The following is a 27,391-nucleotide window of genomic DNA, read 5'->3' as shown; positions in this document are numbered from 1 at the left end:
CCATTTCCCTCCATCCCCAATGCCACGGCCCTCCCTAAGGCCACTGCGTGGTCCCTTGTCTGGGGACCCCCAGGAACCTCTGTTGGTCTCTGCCTCCACTCTTGGTCCCTCAACCCAATGGCCCACTCACCACAGTCATCTTTCCTAAAGGTGGATTTGATCAGGCCCCTCCTCTGCTATAAATCTTTCCATAGCTCCCCAGTTCTCCCAGGGTAGAGTCCACGCTTCCTAACAAGGCTGCTGGTGATCGGGCTCCTGCTGCCTTCTCCTCAGTCACATCCCCCTGTTGACCAGCCTGTGAGCTGAGCCATACCAGGGCTATACGCTCTCACCTCTTGCCCTTCACCTGCTGTTCCTTCTACTCAGAACACTCTTCCAACCCCTTCCAAACCCGGTTCACCCCATGTGGTCTTCAAGCTTTAGTGCATACACCTTCCATCATTAAGCCTTGCCTGGTTCCCCCGCCCTCCTCGGACCAACCAAGCATCTCCCACTGGCCCTCTCACAGCTCCTGTACGGTCCCTGGGATGGGTGCTTTTGCCACAGTGTATCCACTGTTTTTTTGCCTCCCTGGAGCCTGAATGCTTGGGAGGTCAGGACCTTGTCTGTTCTTTTCACATCCTTGCTCTGTGTCTAGAACAGAAAGGTAGTAACACATAGTTAAAGGTGAGGGCTCTGAAGCCAGAAATCTCAGCTGTGTGACCTTGGGCAAATTGTTTAACCTCTCTGAGCCTCTGTCTCCACTTCTGTTTAATGGGAATGGTCATACCCATTGTACATCCACATCCGAGTTTCAGTGAGCATGGAATGAATTTTTGCAGAGCACTTAGCGCCACGGCTGACACACAGTATTCCTCAATAAACATGACCATTGTACTAGATGCTTTGTTAATATTTTTTTTTGAATGAGTGAGGAATGCCTTGACCCTTGTTCCATATTCTTGTTCTGAGAGTCTCCGGAGGACATTAGGCCTCTTCTTAGCCTGGAGACCTGCTTGCTTGTTGCTGGGTCCTTCCCCAGGGCTTAAAGGGCTGTCCTGAATTGAAACTCCAGCTTCTTCCTTTGGCTGGGTGTAGCCTATTCTAACCATTAGGGGTGGGGATCACCCCACTGGATTCCTGGGGACCATGATCCCAGCCATTGGGCCCACCCTACAGTGATTATCTTGGACCCCTGGCCTGGCCCCATTTTGCCCAGACCCTGCTGTGACTTGGACCCAGAATTTGCCTTCCTGGCCAACTCTCCACTTCCAGCCTTCAAAGGTGGGGTGGCCCCTCAGCCCCTGTGCGGCCCCGGAAGGTGGGCCTCTGTTCATATTTCTGTCGGTACCTCACTTCTTCCCATTAAAAAAAGTTTTAACTTAGAATATATTAAAAAAGCATAAAACTGTCAAAATCACTTGTAATCCCACTATCATTAAAATATTTTCTTGAAAAAACTCACACACTTCTAAATAACCTAGATGAAGAGTCAAGAGGCCACAGAAGTCCTGGGGGTTGACTAAAATTCACCTCTTCACTTGCTTTGAAGGCTAAAAGTTTGCAGTGACGTTCTCCCTCTTCTCAGCAACCACTCCCTCTCACTCTTACTGTCCACCACCAACCAGCCTCACTCCTGTTTCCCAAATTGCTAATGTCTCCTACCTGCGGCTCTTTTAACCATTCTCTCCCAGAATTCACAGGGAGGGCAAGAAGACAATGCATCACAAAAAGTCGGGCATCAGTGTGCCACAGTCCCCACCACTCCCTACTGTCTTACACAGAACCCATTTCACTCACTTATATGGCCTCCTGGCCCTTTAGAGATTCCTTGGGACCCTTGTCACTGATCACTCATATCTTTCCTTTAAAGTAGGTCCCTGAAGAACCACTGTTTGGCCACTTTTAGTTTTCCTAGCAGGAAATGCTCTATCGAAGAGGCAAACCCTACATATTCCATATTCCACTTATTCATAATTATATTCTGCCCCCTCTTCTCCCATATTGTGAGCTTTGAGCCTCTCAGGCCTGCCTTTCTTCTCTTGGTGCTAACTCCTGGAATTCTAGTGCTTGGCCTGAAAACCAAGTCCTTTTAATTGCGGGTGAAAGAAAGCTCAGCACATTCAGGAGTAAAAAATGTTCCTGCCTCGCCTAGAACTACAGGAAAGCAGATTTTATGCTGTGTCATTGAAACGGCCCTTGCAAATGTTTGCTCTAACAAGGGTGTCCTGTAAAGGCACCGGGATGTCAGACACGATGGCTATGGCCTGGGAACGTAAACTTCAATCTCTGAAGTCTGTTAATATGATTGGTCTTTGCAATGTGTTGCCCTGATAACATTTTAGTTAACACCTGCTTTCTACAAGGTAGAAATGTTTGTGGTTTGGGTACATTGTAGTTTGCCCACACTGATGGGCATAAAGGGAAACAGAGAAGATGGGACTTGGCTACTAAGTTTTTCATTTCAGGGAAAAGTTTCATCATTTAAATTAACAAGTTCTTCATGACAGGAACAAAACTACTTTAAAATGGTTCCAGGAATTCAGACTTTACACTAATTTTAACTAGCTCACCTGTTCCAAACAGAATGGTTTTGCTAACGAACATCCCATTCAGATGCTCCCATTTCTCAAATGTTTCCCAGTCTTTACAGGAAAAGTTCATAGGAAGTAGGAAGGTCCCCAACCTTATTGGAAAAGGAACTCTTTATCTTTAATATTTTATCATCCCCCAGGCAGCAAGGAGAAAAGCTCTTGCAACAGAAGGCTCGTGTTTCAGGCTTCAGGCAGCCAAGCATTTCTTTGCTTTTTTTCTCAGCTTACAGCAGCCCCAGGATCCGCTGAACGGAAAGGTTTCCCCTGGAAAATTCCAGAAGCTGCGACTGCAGAGGGAAGGAATTATGGCTTTGGGAGGAGCTGGGAAGCCCCAGCCCCACCTGAAGTGATAGTGCAAGCAGCGCAGACCTTCCCCTTCTTCAGCTGAGACATTGGGGTGACCCGTAGTGCCTACCTCCTGAGGTGGCCTGAGGGTTACCTGAGATGGGGTAGGTCAAGGGCTAGGCCAGGGCCAGCCCCATGCAGTGTCCAAGCAGCAGAAAAAGGGATTATTGCTACTTGGATGGGATTTCGGAGTGTCCAGTCTCCTCAGCTCAGGTATGTTCCGTGTGTGTGTGTGTGTGTGTGTGTGTGTGTGTGTGTGTGTGTGTGTATGGGGGCACTTGTTTCCTCTCCTCCTGGGTCCCTGCAGAGGGACTCCATTAGAGGGACACCACTGGCCTGTCACTGTTCCCTGCTTGCTCCTCCTCAGGGAGGAAGAGGGACTTCTAAGAGGAGAGAGGTTGGGGGATGGGGCGGGACAGTTGCCTGCACAGCTCAACCTTCCCTCGGGATGGGGAATCCACCTGCCTGCAAGAAGTGCATGGGACCCAGAGCTGTCTGTCTGTCTGAGGAGAAAGCCCCTCAGTTAGTGGGATGAGGTATTGGCCAGTCTCCTTGTCCACCTTTCCAAGGTCTAGTCTCCAGCTATCATGTGAGAAGTGATAGCATGACCTCCACCTGCCTGCCGTGTCCGTCTTACGTGCCCTCCAGCACCGCCTACCTTCTCTGGGGGCATCTGCTACCTCTGTGCCCTCAAACCACAGCACAACTCACCCAGGCGCGAGGTCTGTTTGCGCTTGATCTCCGTGAGCTTGGGGATGGGGTAGGGCCCGTAGCAGTGGGTGAAGATGACGCAGAGCTGCTGGCTGATGACCTCGTTCTGTGGGAAAGAAAGCAGAGTTCACACGGCTGGGCCCTGCACGGCCTCATCCAAGCCGTCAGCAGGAATGTCTGTCCCCAGGTGAGAGGGGCCCACAAACTTCTGGCAGGTTCCAAGAGAACCCCTCCCCCGCCCTCCCACCAGACCTCATACACTCGGTTTGCTCAGCAGGCCCGGGACGTGCTTGCTGTGTTTGTCTGTTGTCTGCTTCTGGTCTGTTCACTGGTGAATGCTTAATTCGCCATTAAGTCCGTCTCTCTTGCCCCAGTCTTTGACCACCCATCGGAAAGCAAGCTTCACAGCTCACAGAGTGGAACACAAGTTTTTACCCCATACACACCTTTATCAATACTCCGTAATTCTGGAAGCAGCGAATTATCCTGAAAATAGCAGCAGGAAGCCCTTGTGATCCTGTGACTGCTCTCCATTACCCAGACACAAATGCTCCTGATTCAGCTTTCGTAGCACTGTGATTTTGGTGCTGAGGCATATCCGGAAACAGGAATGCTCAGCTGAATCACTTTCTCCAAAAAAAAGGGGGGAAACAAGTTCTGTGATAAAGACCACAGCTGCCTCTGATCGCTCAGGGACAAAGGAGCCTGTTTCCGACCGCCCAGTGTCCTTCATGTTTTCGCTTCTTCCCCTTGGGACCCAGTGCTGGTCAATACTGTCCCTTCATCCACAGGTGTGTGGGAGGGAAGCCACGAATTACAGCATTTAATGCTTTTTATTGGGTGAAAGGGGTTGAAAGTAGGGGCTGAAAATGGGGATGAGGTAGAAAGACATTTACAATATATTAAGAAAAGTAGGTTACAACACAGTGTGTCCCATGTATTTTTGGAAATAAAACCCTCTCTCTCTCTCTATATATATATACACATTTGGATTGACAGATACGTATAGGAAATGTCTAGAAGAGTAGAGTCACCGCCTTTGGGTGCGCTTATGATGTCTTCCCTTTTCTTTTTATCTGCACTTTCTACAACAAACAAGCATCGTTTTTGTAATACACACAATAAATATTATTTTTGACTTTAAAAGATGGGTTTGGGACAACTGATGACGTCCGAGGTTCGAGATATTCTTGGATCTATTTCATCGAGCACCCGAAGCAGAAAGGTACAGCTCAACACATGAAAAGAGAATCGACCGTTTGATTAAAGGCACCATGTTGCCTCGGACGTGGTCCGCAGAGTGGCCTACGGGGATGCAATCAATATTGGACAAAGGAATTCTGCTCTCAGAGGTGATGCCTCATGGCCAAAAGGTGTTAAACACTCCCGTCAACACTCACAAAGTGATTGCCTGTCTCATGGCCTCCTGTGCTGGTTCTCAAAGTATGGTCCCTGGACCGGCAGCATCCGCATTGCCTGGGTGCGTGGGACGTGCAGATTCTCAGGTCCCATTCCAGACCTTCTGACTCAGAAACACTGGGGCTGGGGCCCAGCAATCTGTATGCTAACACGTCTTCTGGTGCTCTCTTAGGTTTGAGAGCCCCAGGTATGGATGGATATTCTCTCTGGAGTTGGACCTGAGCTGGAGGCTGCGCATTTGTTTCCCCTGGTGTAAAGCCGGCCGTCAAGATGTGTTCCATAGCCCTCCGGCATCAGGGAGGCCTGCGAGCCTGTCAGAAAGGCAGATGCTACCCCAAGCCCACTGACGCACAACCCACAATACCACACTGTGCAGATGATTCCCACACACACTAAGGTTTGAGAAGCGCTGTATTCTGGGCACAACGATGGCCCCTGGAAGACTGTACCCCCAAATCCCTGGGACTAAGAATATCGCGAGATACCAAGCTTATAAATATGTTACATTATAGAGCAAAAGGGGCCCTGCAAGCGTGATTAAAGTTACTAACTAAGGTTTAAATTGACCTTAAAGTAAGTATATTATCCTGAATTACCTGGGCAGGCCCGATGTAATCACAGGAGCCCTTAAAATTAGAGGCAGAGAGGACTTCTGAGGGGATGGGGGAGAAGAGGAAGTCATAGGGATTTGAAGCCCGAGAAGGACTTGATGTGCTGTTGCTGGCTTCCGGATGGAGGGGACCATATGCCAAGCTTGAGTGGGGGAATTTGAGCAACAATTCTGCGAGAAAACTGGGACCTCCCAGCTGGCAGCCAGCAAGGAAATGGGGCTTAGTCCTACAAACACCAGGAACTCAGTTCTACCCAAACCTGAATGAGCTTGCAGGTGGATTCTTCCCTGGGGCTTCCAGGAAGGAGCACAGCCCTGTTGACGCCTTGAGTTCGGGTCTCTGTGAGACCTTAAGCAGAGAGCGCAGCGAGATCCCGTGCCTAGTTTCCGACCCATGGAAACCACGGAATAATAAGCAAGTGCCTTCGGCCTCCACGCTGTGCTAACCTGTTCCGGCAGCGACAGGACGCTATTACACCTCGTCTACAGTCGGCCTCAGGGGGACTGCATTTCATCATCCTTGTGACCCCAGACTGCCAGGCACACCAGGCATGCTCAGTGAGTACTTGCGGATCCCAGAAAAGAGGCGGCCCGTGTCTGCAAAATGTGCTGCCCAGACTGTGATGATCGGCACTGGGCTCGCTCATCTATAGTGGGCTGTGTCTAACCACCTCGGGGGAAGGAATGAAGGAAGATGCACCTCTTGGACTTGGTGGCCTGTGACAGAGGCCTGAGTAGCCGGTGCTCTTCTTTGGGGGCTGACTGATGGGACTGATTGGCAGTGGTGGTGGTCTAACTTCAGTGTGTGTTGTGTCATCTGAGAAAGTAAAGGTAAGGCCTGGCCGTGTCTGGTCCAAAGGGACAATCCTCACATACTTACGAGTTACCTGGGAGGACCATCCCTGCCTACTCCCGGGAGGGCTGCACACAGTGACTCGGTTCCAAGGAGAACAGTTGGGAAAAGGGGAAAAGAGTAAGTCTGCAGGTGAGAAACTTGACAGGCGCCAACCTCAGCCAGGTGATCAGGTCAATGCCAGCAGTGAATACGCATGTTGGGAGTGTGTGCCCTTGATGTGGTGGGAATGGCACTTGACCTCTGTAGTCTTCTGCTCTAAACCCACAACCCCAGTCTAACCATGAGAAAAACACCCCCGAGTCCACTAGAGGGCATTCTTTATGGTATATCTGACCAGTGCTCTTCAAAATTTGTTAAGGTCACCAAATACGAGTCTGAGAAGTGGTCTCAGCCAAGAGGAGTAATGTGGTGTCCTGGATGGGATCCTGGAGCAGAAGAAGACATTAGGCAAAAACTAAGGAAATAGGAATAAGGTATGGAAATTAGCTAATAATAATGTATCCACGTTGGCTCATTAATTAAAACAAACGTACCATACCAGCTTAAGATGATAATAATAGGGGAATGTGGGTGAGGGGTTGTATGGGGAACTCTGTGCTACCTTCTCCATTTTTCTATAAACCTAAAGCCATTCTAAAAAATGAAGTCTATTATTGGAAAAAAAAAATCTGCCCCATGAGGAAACAGGGTAATTATGAGGAAAGTATTAGAAGTTCAGGAAAAAGGGAAAGAGGAAGAGTCCAGAGTCAGAGTGGACACTGACAGCTCCCTGGGCTTTATTCATTCATCCCCTAAAGTTCTCACGAATGTGAACATTCACCACGGGCTAAGCGATGTAGCCAGACATGCATTAATTCTTTTCTCAAGTATTTATAGGGCATCTGCTAAGTGCCGGACGCTCTGTGAAGGTTGATGGTGATGCTCCCGAGGTCAGGACCCCAAAATGCTGGCTTTCTCAAGGCTTTCAGGGCACCTCTCCTCCAGACACCACAGCCCCAAGAGAAAACTCCCCACTCTATCCTTGAATTCATCTGGGTTTGTTGAGGTGTCTGCTCTGTGCCCTTTTCTGTGCATTTCCTCCAGCTAGAGGGATTGTTGGTATCCTTCACTCCCAGCACCCAAACGAAATCAGGACTCCAGGAGGGCTCCTCTGAGCAAGAATGGGGACCACAATTAGTATCAGTTAATAGCTCCCGTGGGCAGAGACCCGCTGGGTTAGATGGTCATTTTGGGGCAGTGAACTGGGTTATCTTTTGGGTTTGGTTAACTCTGGGCTCAAACCTGAAAGCAACAGAAAGGAATTAAGCAAACTTGAGGCTCACTCTATTTTGGAGGCATGGGTAGGTGGGGTAGCTGTGCTGGGAAGATGCCTATATTCTCCTCTGAGTTGTATATTTAACAGAAGTGCTTTCAGGTAAAGGTGCCACAAAGCTTGACTCTCAGGGACAGCATGGCAGTCTGGGAGGCCAGGGCAAGCCCGAGGAGGAGGCGTGGGCTGGGGATGGGTGGGCATCTGGCCAAGCTGAGTACACGGCTCCTGGTTAGCGGTCGTTACTGGTCTGCTGCTAGATACCAGTCATTCAGGTCTCTCATGGAAAATGCTGGGTGTGCACATGGGGTGAACTTGGGTCCTCAGGACTCAGAACCACGTGGCTACACATAGAACAAAGAGGGAACGAAGTGATGTTCTTAATGCCACAGTTGGCAGGCGACTCCTGAGATGGGATCCTGTGAATTTGGGGATGGCATCTTTCCTCTCTTCCTCGGATCCTCACTCCTCTCCTAAGAAGATACCAAACATTTTCCTTTCTTCAGGAAGGAATGCTGGGATGGATCCCCAAGGTCCTTTTTAGGTGAGTTAGGTAGGGGTTCTGCACAATGGTAAAAACATGGACAGTGGGGCCAGATGGGGCTGGGTCCTGGTCCTGCCTCATCATTCACCAGCTCTGTGACCTTAGGAAAGTGACTCAGCTTTTCCACGCCTTGGCCTCCTCTTCCAAAGTGGATTAAAAATATCTGCTTGGTGAGGTTGCTAGGAGAGCTAAAAAAGATAACGCATCACAACATACCATTAGGTTGAACCAAAGGAAAATGCCGAGATTTGGCCACTTTTTAACCCCCCAAACAAAGAGCAATTTCCTATAATTCAAACCAATCTCTCTTTTTCTAGATCCTAAAATGTCATGCAATTAATGGCAGCTTTTAGGAAGAGGAAAAAAACCAAAACCCTCACTTCAATAAATACACACAGCCATTTCCAAAGACCCATTTCAAACTGTGAAATGCTAAAAGGTGAAAAAAGCCACATCTCAAAATCAGGAGATGGTGGAAACACTGTTACTTTCAGGGGAAAATGGCAGTGAGTTCTCTGCCTCAATCCATTGTCAACAGTGGTTTGTCTCTAGACGGGCCCTCCCTCGTAGAACATTCTGGGCTGACCTGTGAGCCTCTTGCTGCTGGAACACACCTGGAAAGGGTATGGGAGGAGGCACCAAAGAGATGGGAGGGGCACCAGATCGAGTTCCCCGAGGTCAGCACACAGTCCCATATCTGTCACTGGAATTGTGTACAAGATGAAATCGAACACACAATAAGGTGCTTTTAAGTAGAAGCTATGTATCTTGATAGGTACCCTCTATTCACGGCAAGTGATACAGGCTTCTATGTATAGTAGTACTTTAGTATTTCCTTTCTAAGTGCATTTAACAGATGGCAAGTTGATTTAAAGGAAGTATCAAGCAAATAATAACCAGTGAAAGTATATTTTAGAAATGAAAGGGAAATCAGACATTCTCAGATGAAGGAAAACGAAGAGAATTTGTCACCAGGAGACTTCCCCTAAAAGACTGGCCGAAGAAAGTTCTCTAAGTTGAAAGAAAAAGGATAAAAAAGGAAGCTTGGAGCCTCAGGAAGAAAGAATGAACATGTAAACAACAGTATGGGTAAGCATAGTAGGCCTTCTTTCTCCTCTTGAGTTTCCTAATTACATCTGATGGTTGATGCAAAAATTATACCAGTGTCTGATGTGGTTCCAAATGTATGTAGAGGAAATATTTAAAGATGATTATGTCGTAAATGGAGGAGGGTAAATGGGCATAAAGAGAGGTAAGGTGACTTTACGTCACTTGAATTGGTAAAATGATGGTACCAGTAGACTGTGTTGTTACCTATATATAATCTAATACTGCAAGCAACTACTAGAAAAGCTATATGAAGCTTTACAAAAGCTACCAAAAACATTACAGACAAATAATACTGGAATTCAAAGAAATGTTCCAGTAGCCCACAGGAAGGGAGGAGAAAGAGAACCAAGGGCAGAGACACCAAACAGAAAACAAAAAATAAGATGGCAGACTTAAGGCCTAAAGCGTCACTAAAATAGAAATGGTCTAAATATACCAATTAAAAGACAGATTGGCAGAGTGGATGCAAAGCCCAACTATATGCTGTTTACAAGAAAATCACTTCCAATATAATGCAAAAGGCAGGTTGAAAATAAAAGGGTTGAAAAAATACGCAAACATTAATCAAAGGAAAGCAGGAGTGGTTATATTAATACCAGAGAAAGTGGAATTCAGAGCAAAGAGAATTAAGAGAAGCAGAGAGGTGCATTATTTAATGATAAAAGGGTTAGTTCACCAAGAAGACAATGTAGTCCTAAATGTGTATGTGCCAAAGAACAGAGCTGCCATCTATGTGATTCAAAAACTGACAGAATTGGAAGGAGAAACAATTAGAGTTGGAGACTTCAACACCCCTCTCTGAACTGATAGAATAGTGAGAAAATCGAGAAAATCTGCAGGATATGGAAGAACTCAACACCACCATCAACCAATAGAATCTTATTGACACTTGACAATAGCAGAAAGCAGTGTTTTCAAGTGTCCGTGGAAGATATCAAGACAGACCACACTTAGGGCCATAAAGCCAAACTCCAAAACTTAAAATAATCAAGTAATACAGAAGGCATTCTCTAACCGCAATGGAGTCAAACTAGAAATCAATAACAGATAATAAGAAAATCTCCAAACACTTGGTACCTAAACAACACACTGCTAAATAATCCATAAGTCAAAAAAGAAATTCTAAGGGAAATAAAAAATAACACCGAACTGAATGAAAAATGAAAATGACACATCGGAATTTGTGGTGCACAGCCAGGGCAGTGCGGAGAAGGGTACGAACAGTACCAAACGCCTATAAGAGAGAAAAAGTCTCAAATCAATAATCTAAGCTCCTACTCAAGAACCTGGAAAGAGAAAAGCAAAATAAACCCAAAGCAAGCAAATAATAAAGATAAGAGCAGCAATCAATGGAAGTTAAAACAGAAAAATAGTAGAGAAAGTAATGAAACACAGAGTTGGTTCTTTGAAAAGATGAATAAAATTGACAAACCTGTAGGAAGACCAACAAAGGAAGAAAAAAAAAAAGAGGACATATATTCACAAAATCAGGAATGAAACAGGGGCTATCACTGGACTGTAGACATCAGAAGAATAATAAGGGGATTATGATGAATAACTCTACATACATAAATCTGTCAATGCAGATGAGATGAACCAATTCCCTGAAAAAAAAGTACCCCGACTCACCTAATATTAAGTAGATAATTTGAATAGCTGTATAGCTATTACAGAAATTGAATTCATAATTAAAAAATCTCTCCCCCAAAGAAATCTTCAGGGTCAGATTGCAAAGGAAGAAATACAACTGTCTTTATTTGCAGATGACATGATTATCTAAGTAGAAAATTCCAGTAAATCTACAAAAAATTCCTAGACTAAACGAGTTCAGCAAGGTTGCAGAATGCAAGATGAACATAAAAAATCAATTGTATTTCTTTGTGTTAGCAATGAACATATGGACAAAAAAATAAAAATATTATATTTACAATTGCTAAAAAAAAAAGAAATAAATATATATAAATCAAACAAAACAGGACTTGTATGCTGCAAACTCCATAGTATTGATGAAAGAAATCAAAGATGATCGGGATTCCTGGGTGGCTCAGTCGGTTAAGCAGCTGACTTTTGATTTTGGCTCAGGTCATGATCTCAGGATTGTGAGATGGAGCCCTGCACTGGGTTCCACGCTCAGCAGGGAGTCTGCTGTAGGATTCTCTCTCATCCTCTGCCCCTCTCCCTGCTCTCCCTCTCGCTCTAAAATAAATAAATAAATCTCAAAAAAAAAATCAAAGACAATCTAAGTACATGAAGACATACAATTCATAAACTGAAAGATATAACATAGTAAAGATGTCAATTCTCACTGAATTGACACATAGGTTTAACAAAATTCCTATCAAAATCTCAGCAAGATTTTGTTGTTGTTGTTGATACAGTAAGTTTATTCTAAAATTTATATGCAGGGGTGCCTGGCTGGCTCGGTCAGTAGAGCATGCAACTCTCGATCTTGGGGCCGTGAGTTCAAGCCCCACGTCGAGGGTGGAGTTTAACTGAAAAAAAAACCCCCACAAAATTTATATAGAAAGCCAAAGAACATGGCTAAAATCATTTTTAGAAAGAAGAATTAAATGGAAAGAATAAGTCTACCTAACTTCAAGATTTATTTTATAGCTACACTAATTGAGATGGTACAGTAAGTGTGGAGGGACAGACACATGGATGGATGGAGCAGAGTGGAGACCCAGAAACAGACCCACACAGATATGCCCAACTCGCTTTTGACAAATGTGCAAAAATAATTCAATGAAGGAGAGAGAGCCTTTCTGACAAATGGAGCTGGAATGCTAAACATTGACTGGCAAACCAACGCCAACCAACAGAAACACACAAATACCAAAAACCTTGATGTAAGTTCCACATCTCAAACAAAAATGAATGCAAAATGAATCACAGATTTCAGTATAAAACAAAGAACTAAAATTTCTAGAAAAAAATAGGAGGAAATATTCATGACTTAGGGCAAGGCAAGGAGTTGGGCAACAGATCCATTCGATTTCCTCAAAATTGAAAGCTTTTGCTCTGTGAAAGACCCTGTCAAGAGGACAAAAAGAAAAGCTACAGAATGGAGGACAATACTTGCAGACCACATATCTGATGAAAGATGAGTATCACTCAAAATCAACAGCTAAAAAGCAAACAACTTAATTAGAACACAGGCAAAGACACAAAGAGACATTTCACTGAAGAGCTCATACAGATGGCAAGTAAGCACATGAAAATATGTTCAACACCATTAGTCACTTAGGGAAATGATAATTAAAACCACGAGATGTCACTTGCACAACTATCAGAATGGCTAAAATAAAAAAGAGCAATAAAACCAAACTGCGAGGATGTGGAGAAACTGGATCATTCCCACTTCGCTGGTGGGAATGTCAAATGGTACAGCCACTCTCAAAAACAGTTGAGCACTTTCTTTAAAAACGAATCACGCAGCTACCATACAACCCAGGGATCGCACTCCTGGGCGTTTATCCCAGAGAAATGAAGACATACATTCATACAAAAACCCGCCCATGACTGGTTAGCACAGCTGTATTTGTAATAGCTTGAAGCTGGAAACAATTCAGCTGTCCTTTGAGCGGGCGAGCGGTTGTACAAACCATGGTATGTCCACGCTATGGAGTACCACTCAGCAATGGAAAGAAACAAACTATGAATACAGCCAATAACCTGATGAATCTTCAGAGAATGACACCAAGTGAGAAAATCCAATTCTAAAAAGTCATATACCTTACGATTCCACTGAAATTACATTCTTTTTTGGAAAAGATTTATTTATTTATTTGAGAGAGAGAGAGAGAGAGAGAGCGAGAGAGAGAGAGCAAGCATGACCAGGAGGAGCAAAGGAAGAGGGAGAGAGAATCTCAAGCAGACTCCCTGCTGAGCATGGAGCCCGATGAGGGGCTCAATCTCATGACACCGAGATCATGACCTGAGCCAAAACCAAGAGTTGGATGCTTAACTGACTGTGCCACCCAGGCACCCCATCATTACATTCTCGAAATAAAATTAGAGAAGTAGAGAATAGGTTGGTGGTTCCCAGGGGTGGCGGCAGAAGGGAAATGGGTTTGGCTAAGAGAGTGCAACATGAAGGAATCCTGTGGGTGATGGAAATTTTCTGCATGTTGACCATATCACATCAATATCATGGTTGTAATATTCTACTGTAGTCTAGTAAGATATTGCCAATGGGGGAAACTGAGTAAAGGGTACATACATAGTAGTATATAGTTTTTCTTACAGCTGCATGTGAATCTATAATGATCTCAAAATCAAAAGTTTAAAAAACTAAGATGTTTCAATTAAAAATTGAGAAAAAACAAAAAAGTACAAATCACAAGAAAATAAAATCCCCGCAGATCAGTTCTTGTCTCTGTCTTAAACCTCCAGTGATGCTCTATTCACGGCACATGGAGGGACACCCACACTTTTCACCACGGAGAAAGACTCCATGAAATCTGATTCTTATCTCTTTGTCCCACTGCCTCAGTCACCTTGCTCTTCTTCCTGTTGCCTCAACACACCGAGCACGTTTCCATTAAGAGCCTCAGCTCCCGCACTCCCCACTTGGAACGCTTTTGCCCCAGACCTTTGCATGCCTGGAGCTTTTCCTCACTTTGGTGGTGGTTCAATGCTACCTTCTCAGGGAGACCTTCCTTACATCTTGTCCAGACTACGCCTTGCCTGCCCCACCCCCAGAGACTATATCATTGTCTAATTTTTTTTTTTCATGGCATGTATCAACCTCTCACTCTCTTTTGCTGATCCCCTTCTTTGCTTACTGTGTGTCTGCCCTTTCCCTGGACATAGCAAGCTCCAGAAGGAGAACGAATGTGTCTATCCCATCAGCACTGCAACATAGTGAGACCTGGTGACTGTGGAATGAGTCAATGCCCTGGGGAATAATGTGTGGGAGAAAGGGACCAGGGACTTTCTTTAAACAGATGTGTATTAAGAAATGGCTATATTGTTCTGTTCCTGAAAATCTAGAGATGCTGAATTCTTTTGAAGGTAAAATTTAGAAGAGGGAGCAAAACACATCTGCAACCAGATTTCAAGTAATGTAAGAATGAGCACAAGTCAAGGATGGGAAGGCATCTGCTTCACTTGATAGGGCAGCTGTGTTTCTGGGAGTTGACCACAAAGTGAATTTATTTCTGGGATTTCTATCTCCTTATCCACTATTTCTTACCCATCTGATAAAACCAGATACCTGTCCACACAGAACGGCAAGATGGGATCTGAACAGGACTCCACTAATGGAAGGAGAAGGAACAATACCAGGCAGTTGTGTGATGTGTGGCTACCATCCTGCAACAGGATACACGGGAGTGCAAGCTTTGTGGCACTTTCTCAACTCTCTGAATTTCTCTGCCCCCACCCCTCTCCAGTCTTCTTTTGACCATGGTGATATCCCTCACGCTTGGGGAATGCTTGCCTTCACACTGCAGCCATGGGAAATTGATCACTCTTCTTTCCTCCTGCCGGCAACACACATGTGTGTAATACCACACTCCACCAGTAGGGGTCGCCACTGAACGCCTACAAGAGCAAACCCAACTCTTGAGGGCACCATTTTTCCCAGACGGCCCGCTCCTGACAAGGAGCTGCTCCTGCCTCATCCCTGGCTCCCTCCACCGTTGAAGATCAGTATGGCTGATGGGGAGCGGGCTCTAGTCCACATCTCCTGGCAAAAGTCCCTCCCTTCTTCCCACCCCCCCAGCCACGGGCTGCCCTTCAGTGGGTAGTAGCTGAGTGGGGCATAACGGGCCTGCTGGGGTGCTCGTAATGTTCTCTTTCTTGGCCTAGGTGCTGATCACACAGTAGGTTTACCTCGCGAAAACTCATTAGGCTCCATAGTTGTGATCTGTGCACTTTTCTGTATGTATGACATGCTCCAAAACTCTAAAATAAAGCTTACTTAAAAACCTATAGATTAGGTTTACTTAATACATGGGATGCCTCAGTAATTTCTGGAATTTCCACTATAGCTTGAAAAAGGGAACAAACAAAAACCAAGAAATCAAAAACAAGTTAGAACACCTAACCTTGGGAGCAGACTTAGGAATGTTTTTCACTAAAGTGGTTTCTTAGGTAATTGCAGGCATAAGTACCATTCAATCATTCATTCATTCATTCATTCATTCATTCATTCATTCAAGTTGGAGGGGTGAAGGGTGAGGGGAACGGAGAGTTGGTTTTGAAATGCTTTCATCAGGTTTTGCTCTCTGCAATCACTGTGGCTCATTAAGCAAGGGCTGGCACTCCTCTCCCATTTTGGGTCCTGGTGGGGCTTCCATCAGGTGCAAATCCAGCCTGCAGGGGGCCCTGAGACTCTGGACTAAGGCCGGCTGCTGATGAGAATATCTCATGAGAGTTGCTTCGGACCCCACCACGCCAGGTGCTCCGAGGCTCGGACAGCAGACAGGCCGTGTTGCCGCAGCTTTGCTGTTGGGCCAACCGTGCCATCCGGAGAAGGCAGCTCTCGGCTCCCCTCTTCACTCTTTGGGCAGCCTGTCGGCCCAGCCTGGCAAGGGGAACCCACGCTGCCCTTTTGGTTCAGAGGCCCATTCCCCCTGAGACTCCAGAGGCTCCATTGTCTTAGAGGGAGCCCCAGAGTTCTAGAAAGAAGGTGTAAGAGGCTGTTGCTAGAGCCAGGCTGCCTGGGTTCAAGCCCAGCTCTGCCACTTACCAACTCTGTGACTTGGGCAAGTGATCACCCTCTCTGTGCCTCAATTTACCCATCTGTTAAATGGGGATAAGAACATTACCTCCTTCAAAGGTTGTGAGGATTGAGTTAAACCTTATAATGTGCTTAGAGGGGTGCCTGCCATATAGTAAATATAAACTGTATATTTTACCTTAAAAAAATCCTCATTTATGTCTTGAGACAGTTCATTATAAAAGGGTTCCAAGGCCAAATGAATTTGGGAAACACCTCATTGCCTTTGTGAATGAGGGTATGCAAGGCCCTGCAGGAGAGAAATTGGAGTAATCCAATGTTAGCCTGCAGAAAGTGCGGACGTTCGGCCTGTTCTCAGGTCAGTATTCATGGCTGGTTGGTACGTGCCCTGCAATGGGGTGTTAACTATTTCTAGGGGATGGTTTTTACAGAACACCCTTTGGGAACTAGTGGAGGCCCCACATGTTCTGGGGGGGCATCTTTATGACGGTCACTTAGAAAGCACTCACTAAGTTGCAGGGACAGTTTGAAGGGCACTGACTCATGTTATCTTCACAACCAGCCTAAGAGGTCAATAGAATGATTGTCCCCATTTTCAGGTAGGGAAACTGAGGCAGACAGAAGTTAAGTAACTTGGCTGGGGTCATCAGGCTAGTAAGTGGTGCAGTGAGGTTTGAATCCCTGCAGTTTGGCTCCAAAGTTCGTGCTCTGAAGCACTGGGCTACATACGCCCGTGGGACCCACTGAGAAGCCCTCAGGGTACGTGGTCCTTGATGCACGAACTCCTCAGAGCCTCTCAGGCAGACTGGTTATCCCCGGTACTTCCGTGGCCACAGTGGTGGGGCATTTGTCACAGTCTCCCCCTGCCCGTGGCTCTCCACCCTGATGGATGGCTGGGGGATGGGCACACCACCGCCATCCATCCTCAAAGCTCTCCAGCAACACACACAATGCCGCGTGGCCCACTGGCTGGGACCAGACATCTATATGGTATCGCCAAACAAGTGACCCCAAAGAAATTTTTAAGAATGGATCTCATAATGGCCCAAGGGCTAGAATGATGTTTTTTATGGGGTTGCAGCATTTCCCCGTTGCAAGAATTAGGAGGCGTGAGGAAGGCGTGACACTCATCAGATCCTCTGTACCCGAAAAGCTTTCTCCAGGGCCTGGCTTTGCAGGGTCTGTAGCCCATTGATCTGAGGAGCTGTACTATTTCCCTCTTCCCGCCGAATTCCTATCTGTGCATCCAGGCCTGCTCACGTCTCAGCACCTCTGTGACACCTTCCCCGACCGACTCACACCTCTCAGAGCCCATGCCATCCAACTGAACACTGTCTCCTAAACCTCGGATGGCCCCAGGGTACATGTATGGGCATGATCACCCCAGCTCTCCTGTAAATTCCCTGGGTTAGAAGGTATCTCTCTACTTTGTCCCATGTGCCCAATGGCTTTGGAACACAGCAGGTGCTCAGCAAGACAGTGGCCCACAACTGACGGCACAAGTAGCTTTAGCCAGCTGGGCACATGTGCCACCGTGGCTGTGACCACGGGATTCCTACCCGAAGGGTGAGACCAGGCTAAGGGACTGCCGAGGTCGTGAACCTCCCGCCTTGTTCTCTGCTGCCGACCGACCGCAGCAGCGTTAAACTTCTACCTTGCTTGCTTTCAAGATCTCAAACATCAGGGGCAGGCCTTGGGTAATGAGCTCCTCTGTGTACTCTTCCTCCTGGATGGTCTTGAACTCCTTCAACAGGCACTGGATGAGAGGCCTGCGGTGTTGCTGGAAGGCGATCCGCAAAGACTCCAACCACGTGTGCAGTGTCCACGGGACCCCTGGGAGGGGGAGGGGAGGGCATGGAGGGGAGGAGAGGACAAGACAGAAAACAACCACAACGGAAGGCGTGTTTTTATCTGGAAGCTGGCCTCTCCCCAGGACAGCACCAAATGACGAGACCAAGACAAGAGCCTGACTTGGGTCAGTGTTGCTTTTTTCCCCCAAAGACTTGCAGATGTCGAAACAGAAGATGATAACTGAGTTCCCTCAGCTCTGGGGTCCACCTGTGCACGCTGTTCCCGGTATCAGGAGCTGCATTTTACCAGCTACCACTGTCAGGGAGAACATGCAATTGCCACACGCTGCTTATGCCTTCTCCATACTTCTGGGTCCTGACTCCTCCACTTGCCTCTGCCCCTTCTGCCTGCTGGGGGGGGCGCGGAAGCTCAGGGAGGGAAGGGTCTTGCCCGGGACGAGACAGTGCATCATGCCCAGAGGAGAGCTCAGAGCTGGTGACACCCATCGGTGGACTTGACCATTTACGGCTCCGTCCAGGACGGACAGGGGCATCACGGAAAGACCCAGGAGGATACCTCTGCCGCTCCCCCATGCAAAATGACTTTTCCATCTGTGCGTGCTTCATCAGGCCTTCCTCCTGTAACAGAAACCTGTCCAGCAGCTCATTGCTGCACTGTGCTTCTCCCCTCTCACAGAGAGCCACCGAGGAAGAGCGCGTCTCCCTCCTGTTTACAGGGAGCAGGCCATGCAGAGACCAGACCTTCATCATCCTGCCAAACAGGGCCTCAGGGCAATGGCATAACGTCCTACATACTACACAGTCACTCTGAGACAGAGGCCCACGTCTGGAACGGTGGCAGCGGGGCCTCTCCTCAGGCCCTCCGCCCACCTCGACCTGCCGTACCAGGTCAGTTGAAGGCCCGCACTAGGTCCCGCTGTTCCAGGGCGTGGCCGCTGCCCCCAGACGGGGGAAGGCTGGGCTGGCCTGCTCCCTGGGCACACGGAGGAGATGGGTCCGAGCTAGCTCACTCCAGGAAGAGCCACCCTGAGCTTTTCCCGAGAGTGGCTTTGCGGCCCGAAGCTCCGTGGGCGAGCCCGGTAAGGAAGCGATGCCCTCCTCCTAGCTGGTAGCCTGGCCGCGGCTTCACCAACCACTGGGAGCCACCTGGGATGATTGTTAAACATAAAGATTTCCGGCCTTTATCCATCCAGACCCTCGACAGCAGAGCCTCTGGGTGTAGGGCCTGGCAATCTGTATTCGGACAAGCTCCCAGGTGATTCCAATTCCTAAATTCTCAGGGTCCAGAGTTGGGGAATCATGAGAAAGTGACCTTTGGGGCTGGCGGGTTGCTGCTGTCTTGTGGGTCGTGTGGGTGTGTTAGCCTGAAAGTGCTCCAACTAGCAAATAGGAAGGTCCCTGGCCCCGTGGTGTGTGTGCGCACCCATGTGTGCGTGTGCGTGACCTAGGGCTGGGCAGGGGTGCTGTGCCCAGCGGTGGAGGGTGTCCAGACTGACCTATGCTCCTGATATCAATTGTGACATCCACGTAGCCATGCTCAGCGCTGTGATACATGGCCTCCCTCAGGGCTCTCAGTTTGGCCTTGCTGTTGCGGCTGGCACACAGGGGAGGCGGGGTTGTCTCCGCCAGGTCAGTCCCCTCGGCCAGAATCTCCTCCAGGGACAGGATATCACTCTTCTCCTTCTCTGGCTGAGCGAGCAGTTTGCGGAACACATTCCTGTCAATCATAAACCCAGAGAGGAAGACACTCAGAGATGGAAGGGCTTTGCTGGGGCAGGGACAGGGTGTGGGAAGTGGGGACACCACTCATGTGAGACAATGGAATGACGGGAATGACTCAGGGGTGGTAGTTTCAGAGGCCTGACCACGGGTGCTTATATTTTAAGGATGGAGGAGACAGGGGGAGGGGCATGGCTGGCTACGTTTCCTTGAGGGCAGTCTGGAGCTAAATGCTTTTCTCAAGGTTCTACAACTGTGCCCTTTTAACCATCAGCCTGCACGGGGTCCCACAGTGACTTGGCTTTGCTTGGGTTATGTGGAATAAAACAGGACAGGGTAAACCCTGAAGGAAATGTAGACAAGTAGTAACCAAACGTCAGGGGTTTTATTATTTTTAAAATGGATTCTTCTCCCTTCCTGGCAGCTGAGGTGATGGGCTCTGACCAACCCTGGCAAAGAGTGGCATCTCTGTGAGGTGAAAGCTGATCGGGAAGGGACGAAACGAGGCAGTCTGAGTAGATGTGCACTGCGTGGAGTTGGCTCTGAGCAGGAAGCTGGCAGTTAAGGCCACTCTGGCCAGGCCTGGGCTCTGGCCTGCCTCTGGGCCCCACATCCAGAGATGTAATGGGTCTGGGGTAGGCCTGGGAATCTGCATTTTTAACAAGCACCACTTGGGACCTTGTGGCTTTGGCCCATCCTAGCCTACCTGTGTCCGTGGGCTGCAGCCTGGCTGAAAGAGTTCATATCACCCTGGGGGGTGGTAGAAATTCCATTCCTGTACATGGTTCCTATTAGGGGATCCGCACCACGCTCCAACAGCAAACTAACCAGCTCAAAATTTCCTGCAAGCCCAGAGAAGGGGGTTTTATAAGCGAGTCAAGCAAAGATACAGTCACAGACACATTGAGGGCCAAGGTGGTGGAGACCCTCGGCGGGGTCGAGACTCAGTGACTCTTACCTACGGCGGCGGCCAGCTGGAGGGGTGTTTCTGAGTAGTTCTCCTCGCCATGCTCCACGGAGCCTTCCACCTTGGCCCCGGCGTCCAGGAGCAGCTGTGGAGGAAGAGTGGCCACGGAGACATTTAAAGGACATGCACTGTGAGGACACATCAGGAAAAGCTGGTGGAAGTCATTGCGATGCCAATGTTCCTGCCCTCCCTCTGGGTCAGGGGCCATGTGCACAGGGTGAGGGCAGCTGTCTGCCAGAGGGTGAGCTGACAGCCTCCTGAATCTCCTAGAAACTCGGACTGTCCAAGCGTGGTCCGCGGAAAGCAGCACTGGCATCACCTGGGAGCTTGCTGGAAATGCTGGCTCTCAGGCCCCACCTTGGACCAACTGAATGAGAGTTTGCCTTTCAGCAAGAACTCCAGGTGATTGATATGTACGTTCAAGTTTCTAGAAGCTTAGACGCTCATGGAGCCAGAGCGCTGGAAGACTCCCTTTTTAGGGTTGAGTACACAAAGCCTCGGAGAGCATTAGAACAGTCTCTTAGAACCACAGAAGCTTGAGTTCCAAAGGACTTTGGGGACCACCTGGGCCAACCAGGGCACGCATCCCTTCTAGAACACCCTGGGTAGCTCTGAGGATAGTTTAGCAAATGCTAAGTTTCCTGGCCAGCGAGATCAGTTACTTAAGTGGCAGAGTGAGCTTTGAGGAGTTTACTCCGTTCTGTGCATTCTTGAAGATACCTGGGCTTCTTAAAGGTGGAAGCTGTCCATGCTGGGCCTCACTCACAGTGAATGTGCTCTCAGCACCGCTAATGGAAAATGAGGGGGAGAGATCTGCCTTCTTTACTCCCTGCCCAGGGCTCCCTGAGGGCACAGCCAGGACAGGGCTGCTGCAGGCATTCCATGCCTTGTGTACCTGCAGGGGAGAGGTGGCCTGACTTCATTTGGTTTTGCTTGGCTGCCCTCTGCTCCTATTCTTGATTTAAAGGCTTGGGGATGCCTCGTGTCCACTAGGCCACTCCCCCCCATCCCTCCTTTACTATATCCCTCTACCAGGAGTGAACTGGCCATGACATTCTACAGAGCAGAAGTCAGCTCTCAGCGTGACACGTCATACACTCTGCCTCCTGGAACATGACTTTGGATCTGCCTAAAGGAGTCCCATGGCTGAGGAAACATCAAAGAGTCCTGTGGATCTCCACCATCGCCCCGTGGTCTGTAACACTCCTTCCTGCACTGCAGACTTCTAAGAGGCTTGGACCACATAAAAGCAAGTGTTCCTGGTGTACCAAAGCTCAGCATGATGACGCCAGGTGGCGTAATGGACCTGGATGCTGATTTCTTTTTTTCGGATGCACTGAAGACCGAGTTTAAGATCTAGAACGTACCGGACAGCTAGTCCTCAAACACCAACTGTACAACAACCAGAAAAAGTCCAAGCAATACATACTTCAATGCCCAAGGGACCTCGGATGAGGGCATCTCTCCATACCTGGGGAGCCGTTTCAGGAGACACGTGCAAAGGCCCTCCTCTCGACCTCTGGGATCAGATTCTCAATAAGTGGGATCCCAGCAAGTGTCTTTTCGAACCACTCCCTTGGTGACTTGGGGATGCTTCTTTCCACTAGTTAGAAACCACTAGACTCTACACAAGCACCAGGGTCACACCTAAGGGGAGGTTCCAAGGTTTCACAGCAGCCACGTCTTACGTTCACGATACGACAAGCAAAATGGACAAATCCGCAACATCACAGCTCAGGCCCCACCCCCGAGCGACCAGGAACAGCTTCATCCGTTTGCCACTCGTGTGTGTGAGGCTGCGTGTGGGTCTGTGGTAATTTCATATTGGTTAGAGCCAGGCCATATAGATCATTACATATGATATTTGCACGTATATGATATGAATGCGCTATACGTCATTGCAGTTAACCAATACGAATCCCTCAGGGAATGTGCATGCTGGGAGAGGTACAGATTTGCATAATGGAGGAGGTAAAATTAAAGGTCAGACGTGGATAGGGAAATCCATTAATACCTGAACTACAGGAATATGTCCATGCAACACAGCAAAAGTCAGAGCCGTCCAATGGCGGGTCTCGGGGTGGACGGATGGGTATTTATGAGGAGTACTGACAACCTATAAACAAATCGAAGTTATTTTCAAAATGTGACCTTCACAATATTTAGACTAGCAAATCGGACCTATCTGTGGCTGGGCACGTGGGCTAGGGATGTACAGAAGGGCATCCTGGAAGTGCCTTGGGAATGTTGGTGACAGTGGGGTGGTGACTTGAAGTCCTCCGTGCAACGGAAGGACTCCTTTTGGCTCCTCACCTGCAAGGAGTTAAACTGATGATTTCTGACCTCCTCTAAGGTGCCTTGGAGGAGCTGTGGGCCAGCTCCCCAGCCTGTCCCCTCTTTCTGCTTAAGGAAGGGTAGTGCTTCTGAGGGCCACAGCACGTCAGATAGCATGAGATGCCAGACCATGACGTCCACACTTTTAGGGGAGATTCTCAGCAGCAGCGAACCTCAGGCAAGGGGAGGTCTGTTTCGAGCTTTCAAGCCAGGGAAGACCACCACCCGTCTGATGGAGTGACATTCCCATCTGGTCACAGCTCACCCTACCATGTCCTCATTTCACTCTTCGGTTGGCTTCCTAGGAGACAAGGACCCTCATGCTGCTGGAAACCTGGGCACAAACCCTTCCCTGGACACACCATGAGATCTGATCTTGGTCTTTCAATATGGGGGCCTCGACACACCCTAGGCCAAAAGAGAGGCAGCAGGGCAGCTGAAGTTTGGGGTCCTGCAGGACTGGCACCCACACATGGCTTTTCTCCCAAACACTCCTGGGGCCGTCTATCTTGCCGTGATACCTGTTTCATTCAGAGCAGCTGAGTTCACTGATCACCTGACTGGGGAAAGGCCTTGAGCTGGGATGGGCTAGAGAGGACCAGAGAAACCCACCAGGACCCAAAGATGAGGAGCCCTTGCAGGGGTCTGCACGGTTTTGGGGGATTCATAACAGGCAAGAAAATCCCCAATACTTGAGACTTGTAATATCCAAAATGGTCTGGATGCAAAACTGTGTCTACTGCCTGTTTTCCTCAGACGAGTATCAAATTCACTAATTAAAAAAAAAAAAAGCACAGTACTAAGACTACGAGAACATCTGATTCTGCACTAACAAGTTTACAGGGGTGCTGAGTTAGGACTGCAGCATGCCAACCTTCCCAGCCTCTGGGGCTGCCGATCGCTGGCTGCCAGAAAGACAGGATAGAACGTGGCCAAAAAGCATTAATTCACCTACTACAAGCCTTGAGGTGTTTGTGGGGGAACGGATACTGAGTCCCAAACTTATGCTAGGTACCCTTTGTATTTATTTCTTCCAGCGACCCTCTGAGATGGGTGTGATTATTCTCTCCCTGTTGCAGATGGGGACGCCGAGGCTCCAAAAGGTTAAGCCACCTGCCCAAGCACAAAAGCAAGTTGCTAAGACTCAGCATTTCCCAAATTTGAGCCCGAGTGTCAAATTCTAAAGCCCGTGGGGGTGTGCTTTCCACTATGTACACCACACCGTCTCTAGGAAGCTTTGTGATTGGCTTGAAGACCTGTGGCTTCAACTCAGCCAACAGGTGAACCAATCAGGATTTGGTTGGGAGGGCGGAGGATCTGGGGGAGCTAAACCTCAGGTCAGGGAACGTGGACCAGCTCTGTATTAGGCAGAAAGGGCTGATGGCTCAGGAGAGCGCTCTCCGCCCTGATCCCCGAAGGAATGGATCAGTTCAGCTGAAGCAAAGGAAAGCGGGTGCTCCTTGCAGCTTGCAGGTTGTTTTTAAATGAAATGTACATGCAGGCAGCTCCTTGCAGTGTGGCTGGGCTGGGGCCTTGGGATACAGGAAATCCACCAGCTGGTCTGACCTATTTGCTGGACTGAGCACCCTTCGTGGTGGCTCTCGGGAGAAAAAGCCCCCTCTCTTCTTTGCTCCTTTCCCCCGGGGGACTGCCAGGCCGAGGGGCCCTGCAGCCCTCTGCACCCTCACCTCGACATTCAGGTCAGCTCCGGCATCCAGCAGCATCTGAACCATCGCCTCGTCCCCACGGACACAGGCGTACATCAGGGGGGTCATGCCCTGCAGTGGGTTAAAAACCAGAGAATGGAGAGGGTTTACATGGGGGCTGTCACTCCACAACAAATGGAAATTCTTACTTGTATGTAGGTGGCTATGCTTGCATTCAAACTCCAGCATTAAAAAAATAAACGTGCCGCCCTAGGACTCATAAGGTCATAATCCTCCATATTTTGAAAACCAAAATGTAAGCAAAAAAAGGGGGGGGAGAATGGCCTTTTTTTTTTTTTAAACCATTATCTTTGCTTACGTTGGAGTATTTTCATTTGTCTGTCCTAAGGTGCAGCAGACCTAAGAGTGTTTGCTAAAACAAGTGGCTGATTTCATCTTACGGGTCTTAGGAACTTTCTGGATTCTGTGACACTAGTCCAAACTACCTAATTCATAAACACTGTTTCCTTGACATTTTCTCCTTCATAGTATAACAAACGTCATCTTTGCTTCTATAAGCTGCAGGTCAGTGTCAAGGGAAATTGGATGCCTCTGAGCGTGCCCCCATCACTGATGTCGGGTCTGACATTATCATTTACAAGCAAAAGGCAAGCGAATGAGGAATGGCTTTTAGGAATTCCATATTTGCTTGAGACTCCTGTTTATTTTGAAGTTCCACAACCAACAGAAGGAAGGGATGGATTTTTCAATAAATAGTGCTGTAAAGGTGGCTATTTGGGAAAACATGCAAATTAGAGCCTTATCTCACACCATAAGCTAAAATAATTTCTAGTTTGATTAGAGATATAGAGAAAAAATTAAAACCATAAAAGACATTTAATTGGATCTGTTTCTAAGGTGTAAAAGTAATGGAAGAAATCACAGACAGAAATCATTACCGTGTTGAGGACATGAAACTGAAAACATCATAAACAAAATGGAAAGACAGACAATAAATTAAGACACATCTGTCATACTAGAACAAAGGGTTATATGTCTAATATGTAAAGAGCTCTTCTAAATGAAGAAGACAGTAAAGCTCCAATGAAAGACTGGCAAAAGGTAAGTAAAAAAAGAATAGGGAAACACATATACTGTTGGAGGGTGCGTACAAGGAAACAAAATCTCTGGGAAAGTAATTCGAGATTGAGAACCTTCAGAACAGTTGATATGTTCGAGCGACTATTTCCACTTCTAAGAATTTCCTTAATGATGAGCATAGCATAACATATAGGATTGTAGAATTATGATTTTGTACACCTGAAACTATTGTGTCCACTATACTTCAATTAAAAAAAAAAACTTCCCTAATGAAATAATCAGGGATTTGAACAAAGACCTGTGTGTTTAACTCAGCATTGTTGATATAAGTAATCAGAAACCACCTAAATACTAACAACTGAGGATGGCAAACTGAATAAATAATATTACCCTTTAATGTAGCCATTAAAAGTGATTTAAAAAAAGAGTATTTAATGATACTGCAAAGTACCTTTAATATAAATTATTGGAAAAGGCAAGACGTTATAAATCTCTTTTAAAAAAATAATGGAAGTGTGTGTGTGTGTGTTAGGACTCCTCGCTGCTCAGGAAAATTCTTAGCTACTATTCTTCCTCTGGAACTCACGGCATGAGCTGTCCATATGAAAAACAGCTCCATCTGTCCCTTGTGACTTTCCATCTGGGGCTCACATTGAAAACTGCTGTTTGTTTTCTCTGTCCGTGACATCTTCACCCGCATGCTGTCTCTTGATTGGTAGACACATGAGCCTCTCACCGTACCTCAGTCTCAGGGGCTCCGGGGCAGCTGCCTATCTCTGAGGTGCCTCCTAGGGTTCCCCAGAATGACTTCTGTGTATCTCAAACATACCCTGAAAGTTTGGTAAAAATACTCCTGGAGCTGTTCTGTGATGCGGTAACAGAAAGGCAGGCAGAGAACTAATTTTAACCATGCTCAAAAAAGGACATGAAGGACACATGCTAAATATAAATGATGGCTATCTGGGTGATGGCATTATTTCCTTTCTGGAATAGGTCTGTTTTTCTCTATTTTCCATTTCAGCTGCAACGATCATGTGCAACTTCTATAAAGATGAACAAGGATATTTTTATATTTTAAAAATTAAAACTATAACTAAAAAAAAAACAACCAAAAAACACCCTAAGTCCAGTAGGGGGCGTGTGTGTGTGTGTCCAGGGCCTGCTGTTTCCACTGTGGCATGGGGCAGTGCACCTGGTGGAGGTGGGGGGGGGCCTGCTCAGACTCTCAGACCCTGTACCTGTTCGCTCATGGTGTTGATGCCGTCGGGCCCCAGCAGAGACACTGCCTGCTTCACCAGGTCCGTCCGTCCACAGTTCAGCATCCGAAAGCCCAGGTCCTGCTTAAACTTGGCTTCGATGGCCACTGCATCCAGCTTCCGAGAAGCACAAAAGCAGTCGTCGGCCCTAAGGAAGGGAGAGACGGTCAGTTGGGTGCAGTGGCTTCCCCAGGAAGTGGTCCTTGAGGACCAGGAGAGCTAGAAAGCACCAAGGATCCTTTGCATTTTCCATGTCAACCTCCTGTTCCTAGGCTCCAATAAAAATATGGATGTCTTCATCCTTTGTCCTTTGTAACTGCTGCTNATCTGTCTTCCTCTGTGCTAAGTATGGCGAGAGCTAATATTCACTGAACGTTGACTATGGGCTAGGC

General features: G+C 47.6%; 1 protein-coding gene across 1 annotated transcript in view; it reads right to left on the bottom strand.

Moving 5' to 3' along the window:
• Positions 1 to 27,391, bottom strand: part of BTBD11 (BTB domain containing 11) — a 305,437-nt gene that overhangs the window by 20,584 nt on the left and 257,462 nt on the right. Inside the window, 8 exon segments of the mRNA XM_034643682.1 lie at positions 3,630 to 3,735; positions 17,820 to 17,998; positions 19,473 to 19,693; positions 20,402 to 20,537; positions 20,654 to 20,747; positions 22,677 to 22,778; positions 24,685 to 24,774; positions 26,982 to 27,218. Of these exon segments, the coding sequence (XP_034499573.1) occupies positions 3,630 to 3,735; positions 17,820 to 17,998; positions 19,473 to 19,693; positions 20,402 to 20,537; positions 20,654 to 20,747; positions 22,677 to 22,778; positions 24,685 to 24,774; positions 26,982 to 27,218 (1,165 nt within the window).

The sequence above is a fragment of the Ailuropoda melanoleuca genome, chromosome 15 (assembly GCF_002007445.2).
Source record: "Ailuropoda melanoleuca isolate Jingjing chromosome 15, ASM200744v2, whole genome shotgun sequence".
Lineage (NCBI taxonomy): Eukaryota > Metazoa > Chordata > Mammalia > Carnivora > Ursidae > Ailuropoda > Ailuropoda melanoleuca.
This window is presented reverse-complemented; position numbering and strand designations above follow the sequence as displayed.